Source organism: Camelina sativa, chromosome 3 (genome assembly GCF_000633955.1).
Source record: "Camelina sativa cultivar DH55 chromosome 3, Cs, whole genome shotgun sequence".
In the NCBI taxonomy this organism is placed as follows: Eukaryota; Viridiplantae; Streptophyta; class Magnoliopsida; order Brassicales; family Brassicaceae; genus Camelina; species Camelina sativa.
The window spans coordinates 6,907,580-6,915,518 of record NC_025687.1 but is presented as its reverse complement, the minus strand read 5'-3'; the positions used below and the strand labels follow the sequence as shown (position 1 = coordinate 6,915,518).

The 7,939-nt window shown below is 41.8% G+C and overlaps 3 protein-coding genes across 3 annotated transcripts in view; 2 read left to right on the top strand and 1 right to left on the bottom strand.

Moving 5' to 3' along the window:
- On the bottom strand, positions 717 to 3,175 carry LOC104773907 (protein DETOXIFICATION 13-like). Its single transcript, XM_019243464.1, is given in 8 exon segments — positions 717 to 985; positions 1,084 to 1,289; positions 1,417 to 1,655; positions 1,755 to 1,811; positions 1,894 to 1,980; positions 2,062 to 2,486; positions 2,489 to 2,608; positions 2,721 to 3,175. Coding segments are annotated over 8 exon segments (1,446 nt in total). The 5' UTR covers positions 2,997 to 3,175; the 3' UTR covers positions 717 to 949.
- Positions 3,531 to 5,851, top strand: LOC104773897 (fruit protein pKIWI502). The gene is made up of 5 exons (XM_010498569.2): positions 3,531 to 4,281; positions 5,015 to 5,114; positions 5,275 to 5,370; positions 5,455 to 5,535; positions 5,625 to 5,851. The coding sequence occupies exons 1-5, from the start codon at positions 3,734 to 3,736 to the stop codon at positions 5,685 to 5,687; spliced, it is 888 nt and encodes a 295-aa protein (XP_010496871.1). The 5' UTR covers positions 3,531 to 3,733; the 3' UTR covers positions 5,688 to 5,851.
- Positions 6,751 to 7,939, top strand: part of LOC104778724 (ALG-2 interacting protein X-like) — a 7,732-nt gene continuing 6,543 nt past the window's right edge. The window contains exons 1-3 of the mRNA XM_019239735.1: positions 6,751 to 6,897; positions 7,071 to 7,415; positions 7,727 to 7,854. Of these exons, the coding sequence (XP_019095280.1) occupies positions 6,751 to 6,897; positions 7,071 to 7,415; positions 7,727 to 7,854 (620 nt within the window). The remainder of the gene's footprint in view (positions 6,898 to 7,070; positions 7,416 to 7,726; positions 7,855 to 7,939) is intronic.

The window sequence follows — 7,939 nt, the reverse complement described above, 5'->3', positions numbered from 1 at the left end:
ATGCCTTTCAAGATTTTCTGACCACACTCACACATTGCCATTTGTTTATTTGGTTATTGATTTTAGACACTTCAGATAGGCAAATTGATATCTGCTAGCTGCAAATCCTAATTTTTGATATGTGATTTCTTCAGATTTTGGTGGACATTGTTGGTGATGATCGGGTGATTACATCATTGCAACAGAGGAAGATATGTGACAACTGCAATGACAGCTAACTAGGCTTGGTATAACTTTTTTCCAGATCAAATCTGGTGGAGCGGCATGCTTTCAACAAACTCACTGACTAAGGAGTTATTATATGTGATAATACTCCAATATATTGAGAAGTGAATTTATGGATATGAGAAACGACTCTGGTCAAGGTTGTAAGTAATGAAGATCATGTCCATGCGTTTGGGCGTCAAATATCCAATTTTGCTTCTATCAACAATAAGCCACATGTTTAGTAGGAAATCAGAACTGATGTTTATTCCATCAGAAGAACTGAGGAGGTGTCCTTTATTGCTTCTGCCAGGCTGGTTTATGAACGGGTTTGTATCGAGAAGAAGTTCAGTGTTGGACAACTTTAGCCCCAATACTCGGAAGCAGCTCCCACATCTTTCCCTGACTCCCAACTACTGTGTTACAGGTCTGATTGCGAGATGGTGTCAGCAGAATGAGATCACCTGACTGCATCGTTGTCTGTCCAATGTATTTCTGAACAACCAGAATAAAGCTTCATCGAAACAACCGACTGCTGAGGGCTGCTTCTTATTACTGTCTAAAATCATATAGTATGATTTGGTTACACAGAAGACCGATTATTTACGGCTTTGACTAGTCCAACGGTAACATACATCGATTTGTGCTGCTACTAAAAATGGTAAAACCGGAGAGGAACATGCGTGTCTGTAATCTTTAGATGCGAAGCTCTGAATTGGTAAGTGTTGTTTAGCTGCGCCTAATATTACGCCACATTCATTCTCATCCTCGATTCACGGGCCTAGAGTTCAAATATGCATCTAAATGAACATCGATATGTTTATTTCACAACAGAAACAATTCATGAAGAAAGGCAAAAAAAGGCAAAAAAAAATGGACCTGGTTTTCCCAGTTTGTGCAGCCAGTGACAAGAGCCAGCAGAAGAGTTTGCAGAACGGCACCCGCTTGTATGCCGATCCAAAGGCCAACACCTTTCAGATGAACCCAGTAAGCTAACGATATTGCAATTGGTATCCCCCAGAGATAGAAAGCTCCAAAGTTTATGTAAGCCCCTATATGCTGCCACCCACATCCCCTTGCAATTCCTGTAAACACTCCACAGGGATAGACATGAAGACTTGGACTTGTCTTGCATTTTGTGGAAGAAAACAGAGAATATAATATTCGACACTAGCTTGTGTTGGAGTAAAGAAATAGGAACAAGTCCGGAACCTGAAAGAACCCCTTGTAAACTGTCCAGTATGAGAGAAATAGAGACCAATGGAACCATCTTTGCAACATAGTCGATGGTTTCCTTGTCACTGCTGAAAATATGGCCGAAAACGTTCTTGCTGACCAACAGAGATGTACTCACTATCAATGGCTCCACTACTGCAAGAAACATTGCTGCATAGACCACGATATGTGCTGCTCGAGAGTTTCCTGCACCTAATTCATTTGAGATTCTTGTGCTGTGCAAGAAAAGAAAACATCGGCTTATGAACATGAAACCATATGATTCATCGTCAGCTCTTAAAGCTATTAATAGTTGGTGACAAGAGTGCTATAACCTTGCTGCAGCTGCGATTGCAAGATGTATCGAATAGATTGTCGCAGTTGTTTGGAGACTGCCATAGTTTGAATAACATCAAGTTTTGTCAAGTTCAAGATTGTCACAAGTAATTTAAATGTAGATGCAAGGGGGAGTACCAGACAGCGAGCACAGATGTCTCCAGTTCTGGGTTGGGTAAGAGACCAGAGAGTAATATTATGAGTTCATATGACCACCACTCTAGGCTGCAACTCAAAAAATAAAGTTTTTAACAAAAGTGTGGAAGCATTGAGAAGTGAAAAGGCACAGATAATAGTGAGAATTACCAAAGCATAGCCGCAGAAGGAAGAGCATATTTGAAGAGTTCTCCGATGCCGTCGAATATCTCCATGGAGAGTGGAGCGCGTGTTTCAGAACAGTCAGAGGAGTAGCACATGTAAGATCCAAGGAAAATGGCGTTGAGCCAGTTTGACAAACTGAGAGCCAAGGCTCCTCCAAGATTACCAAGTCCTGACTTATAAACCAGAAGCCAGCAGAGAGGAACGTGGAGACATAACACAAAACAAGAGGTGATGAGGAGAGGTGTGATCAAGGTCTGGTTTTGGAAGTAGTGAGTGAGCGGCTGTATAACGGCGTAAGCAAATTGTCCTGGGATGAGCCAAGCTGCATAATTTCCTGCCTCATGTGCGATTGAAGGGTCTTGGCCAAGGAATACAAGAAGCTTTTCCATGTTGAACCAAATGAGAGAGAGAGAGGGAGACACACTAATGCGAGACAGAACATAGCTGTGTATGTCTGAACACCTAGTTTCCGATATAGCTTAGCTCCAAAAGCTTGACCGCTGAGAGTATCCAGGGCACATGCCAATCCTAACTAGCATCACAGGCCAAAAATAGCAATCAAGTGATGAGGCTAAGCAATTTTCATGGTTGTGGTAAGAGAGATGAGTGTATCAATTTAGAAAAAGGAGGAGGAGAAAACAGACGATGAGGCTGAAGCCAGTGACGTTGCAGAATGAAGAAGCAAGGGAAGCGCCAGCGAGGGAGAGATTGCCGAGGTGACCCACCATCATCATTGAGATGATCTGCAACATGAACTGAGCGGTAACAACAGCAGCCATAGGAGCCGCAAAGCAGATAAGCCTCTTGAGTTCTTCGATGAATGATCCATCTCGTAGATCTCTCCATGTCACTCTCTCAACTATATCGACAGGCAGAGGCAGTAGCAAACTATCCTCTGCGGTGCTCGCTGCGTCTCCCATGGTAAACAGCTACAGCGTAAAGGCGGGTGGCGTGTTTTGCTGTCTGCGTATTGTTTAATATACATATTGCATTTTTAATTTCAATATCATTTTCTGCTACTGTCGTTTACTGTTTGTCATCATCAGCGTAGATTCGCAAGAAACTTTTGAATAACACTTATGACTTACCAACTTTTGTAGCCTTGTAGGGGTGGTTCAGAATTTGTATTTTTCTACTAACATTAATATATCAATATGTTAGTGACTTTAACCTTGTTCGAGCATTTAACTCAAATCCTGCTCTTCCTACTCATAGCGAGATTGACTGGACGAAATATATTTCGTAACAATTGCATGATTTTTGTGTTCTTCTTAGAAAAAATCAGTTCTATAAGAAAAGTAAAAGTATACAATTTTAGAAATGGATGCGAAGCTGGCAAAGTTTCTTGTACTAATAATATTCTCCAAAGATAACAAATTAAAATGAAGATTCTTCATGTCATCCATTTGTTTGTTGTCTTTATAGCAGAGTACACTACTAGTAATGTAGTACTAGCAGTAGTAGTGGTCGGAAAGAAGATAAACTGATATATTCATTGGAGAGCCCACGTGGCAAAAACATTGGAGCTGAATAAAAAATTAGGTGCACAGCAGAAAAAAAAAAAAACTCCTCGTGCCACCGAACCAATCGGGCCGCCCTTTTCTACCGCCGGCTAAATTTGACGGTCGCATATTAAGAGACCCAAAAACTCTCCACCATGTCCACTCTTCCTTTCGTGCCTTCTGTCACCCATGCGCACTTTAGCCACTCCCTCTCCCCCATGTTTATCCTGCGCCGTCTTCCTCTCACCCGCCATCTCCGCTTATCCCGTAACAACCGCGTCGCCTCCGTCGTATCCGCCGCCACTATTCGCCAGGACGCCACTCTCTGGACCCCGGCTCCGCTCTCTCTCATCGAATCGGCCGCTGAATCGCTATTCCACATCTCTATCGATATTTCAAACTCCCCGGATCTCGTAGCTTCATACACGAGACCCGGTCAGTATCTCCAGCTCCGTGTTCCTGATGTCGAGAAGCCTTCTTTTCTGGCTATCGCTTCTCCTCCTTCCTTGACGGCTTCTCGTGGTGCTTTCGAATTCTTGGTCAAAAGCATCGCTGGATCTACCGCCGAGATTCTCTGCGGGTTGAAGAAAGGGGAGACCGTTGAGCTTAGCCCTGTCATGGGTAATGGTTTCAATATCGATCAGATTGATCCTCCGGAGAAGTATCCCACAGTTTTGATTTTTGCAACTGGATCTGGGATTAGGTGAGGCCTTTGTCCACTATCATAGTCTGTTGGATTTGCTAAAGAAGTCTTTTTTTACTTCAAATTTGATTGCTCCTTCTTAGCTTATATCAATGATCTGAGTATTGGTTTAGTTTAAAGGTTGCTGTCCAGAGCATTTATTACTACATACAACGCTTTCAGACTCAGGATCTTGAATTTGGTTTAGTTAAATATTATTGCGGCGAATCCTCAATGATGCTTAGTTCAGTTGCTTTTTATCCTGCTGGCTTTGAAGTTTGGGATCACGTTGTTGATGCGCTAAATCTTGCAATTTGCAAGAGTATGAATTCAACCTATTAGAGGTGCCATGGACTGTTTATGTTGCTTTTTCTGCTGTGTGCGTGTGTTGATCTAATACTGAAATAGGGAGTTCCATGTATGTCGATATGTGTATGTTGCTTTTTTTCTGCTGTGTATGTTGATCTAATACTGAAATAGGGAGTTCCATGTATGTAAGGTCAATGTTTTGATGACTTTCATGATCAATCTGTTCTGTTGTTAGCGTTAGAGCGGTTTATGACACCTAAGGATGTTTCAGTCAATGAAGGAGGATATGGTTATGTGTGTTTTGAATCAACTCATGGCATTTTAGGTGTTTTTGTTTGTTGTCCCAAAGCCTGGTCGAATCAACAATGTCTAATGATGGTGATATGGATTAAGGAAACATCTTCACTTGTGATGTAATCAATCTCTCTTGTTCTTATTTTTGTAGTCCTATCCGCTCACTAATTGAGTCAGGATTTAGCGCTGATAGAAGATCTGACGTAAGACTATATTACGGGGCTAGGAACCTGAAAAGGATGGCGTACCAGGTTTGGTTCTTTCTCTCAGTTGTTTTGCAATTCATGATGTCAGTAGACACAAATGTGTGCACTTGAATTGTAAATCTTTTGATGATAAGCGTAGAGCCTATCTCTCGCTCTCATTTTGGTCTATAGAAAATTCATCTTGGAATACACTCTCGATTTGTAGGAAAAGTTTAAAGAGTGGGAATTATCGGGTGTCAAAGTTGTGCCGGTATTATCACAGCCAGATGATGGGTGGAAAGGGGAAACCGGATACGTGCAGGTGAGATTGAGAAACATCAATCTAAATGCTTAACTCAAGGTGGACCAAACTAATAATATATACATCATGTGTTGTGTTGTGTAGGCTGCTTTTGCGAGGGCTAAACAACTCTCAGCGCCCAAGGCCACGGGAGCGGTGCTGTGCGGACAGAAACAAATGGCTGAGGTATTCACTGTGTTTAGTTTCTAAAAACCTACTAAATGCTTAAGAAGAAGATATGTATCTTTATTGTTGTTCGATTTGTATTATTGCAGGAGATAACCACAATGCTGGTAGCTGACGGAGTCTCAAACGACAAGCTGCTCAAAAACTTTTGACAGATATAGTTCTTGTTCGTATAATTTAAACTGTTTCATCAGATCATTATTCTTTTTGATACCAAAGTCTCTTCAAGGCCTCTCTAATTCATAAACACACAGACTTTTGTAATCCCGTAAAAGATTAATATTACTGTGTTGATTGTCACCACAACATTCATACCCACACGGGCCACACCCAGCGTTTAAGACCATGCTTTTTGTGCATAATCTCCTACTTTCAGTAAAAATATTGATAAACATGCTCAAACATATTCTAGGTTAGAACTTAGAAGACATGTTTAAAACTTAAAAGAGTAGTAGTCCTGGGCAAAAAAAACCGGAACTGAAGATCCGAACCGGAACCAAACTAAATCAAAAAATTGGACCCGAATCTGAATCCGTAATCTTGGATTTACCTTATTGGGTCCTAAGCTCTTCTACCCATACCGGACCCGAACCCAAATATGATAATACCCAAAATAAAAATACATATCAATAATTTAGGATCCGAATACCCAATTTTTACTAGAATACCCGAAATTATATTGAAATTTCTAATGTTTATCCGAAATTCTGAGTATTTAACCAAAATTCCGGGTATTGATTCAAAAATCCGAGAATTTACCCAAAAAACGAAAAAATTGTGGGTATTTGGATAAAATTCCGGGGTTTTACTGAAAATCTATACCCAATCTGACCCGAACCCAAAAGAACCCGAACTAAAACCAAACCGAATTTTATATTTATTTGAATGGATCCTCTATTATCTAAAAAACCCAAACCCGACCCGAGTACCCGGATGTCCAGGGCTAAAGAGCAGCATTCTAATTTGGAAAAGATCCACCATCGGTGTCTCAATTAATTAACGCGTAAGAAAACTTTAAAAGCCATTGGACTCGTACTTAATCACAAAATCAGACTGCACGCCGTTTAAATACAAGATAACAAGACTTGGTGCCGTCTCCTCGATCCTTCACGATCATCATCTTCCCTTAGTCAATAAGGATCAAAGAAAACCACCGAAGAATCGAAGGAAAATTAAAAAATCAGAAGAGCGATCAAAGGGGATTTCTCAACCGCCATGGCTTCGTCGGCGCTCTCTAATCTGATGCTCGCCATTCATGAGAAGAAGACGAACTCCGTTGATCTCTACCGTCCTTTCCGCAACTACGTTACTTTCACCTACTCTGAGCGCGAGGCTCAGCTTATAGACGACGATCTTGAAACCGTGAGCAGCTCCGATCCGATTTAGAACGCGTCCCCGATCCGTCTCCGGCAGCTCGACGAGACCTTCTCATCTCATATTACAAAGCCCTTTGTCTGGTGGAAACGCGATTCCCAATTTCCGCAGAGAAGCACCAGGTGAACGCCGTTACTTTCTTATGGTACGATGCTTTCAAGCAAAAGCAAAAGTCTACTCAGCAGAACATTCATCTTGAGAAAGCCGCTGTTCTCTTCAATCTTGGTGCTGCGTATAGCCAGATTGGACTCGGTCATGACCGCACCACCGTGGATGGGCGTCGTCAGGCTTCACATGCGTTCATCGCTGCTGCAGGTGCGTTTGTGTACTTGAAGGATAATTTGTCATCTAAGGCGGCGATTGGGCAGAGCCTCACCGTGGATTTGTCGGTGGACTGCGTGGGAATGTTGGAACGGTTGATGCTTGCGCAAGCTCAAGAATGTGTGTTTGAAAACACCATTGCCAAAGGAAGCACCCCTGGTGTTTCTGCTAAAATTGCTAGGCAGGTTAGTGTCGTATCATGCTTGCATCTCTTTTGATTGTGCACAGTTGTGGACTCAAGATCTTAGATTCTTTAGTCCCGGATTGATTTTGGTGGAGCATCTGTTTTACTGCACTGTTGTGAAGAAGTGATAGGATTGAATCGATTGATTGAATTTGTGCACATTTATGAACTCAAGATCTTGGAATTACTCGGATTAGTTATGAGTACATATGCTATAAACGTGCTTAGTTTTTGGTGGAGCATCTGTTGTACTAAACTGTGAGTAAGAGACAGAGTCGATTGAATTTACACTTCTTGTTTGCTTATGATCAGGTTGGCATATTTTATGAGGAAGCTTTCGCTGCCCTAACCACTTCACCATTGAAGGAACATTTCGAGAAAGGCTGGATTTCTCATGTGCAGCTGAAAGCAGCGCTCTTCTATAGTGAAGCTTGTTTTAGGTATGGAAAAGAGTTGCACGAGAAAGAGGAAATTGCAGAAGAAATTGCAAGGCTGAGGAGCGGAGCCAGCCGTTTGGCAGAAGCA

Bases quoted from the DNA above. Each gene is read 5' to 3' on its own strand.
- LOC104773897 (XM_010498569.2), top strand. From the start codon at position 3,734: ATGTCCACTCTTCCTTTCGTGCCTTCTGTCACCCATGCGCACTTTAGC. The intron at 4,282-5,014 runs GTGAGGCCTTTG...TTATTTTTGTAG, and splicing joins GCAACTGGATCTGGGATTAG to TCCTATCCGCTCACTAATTG. The intron at 5,536-5,624 runs GTATTCACTGTG...GTATTATTGCAG, and splicing joins GACAGAAACAAATGGCTGAG to GAGATAACCACAATGCTGGT.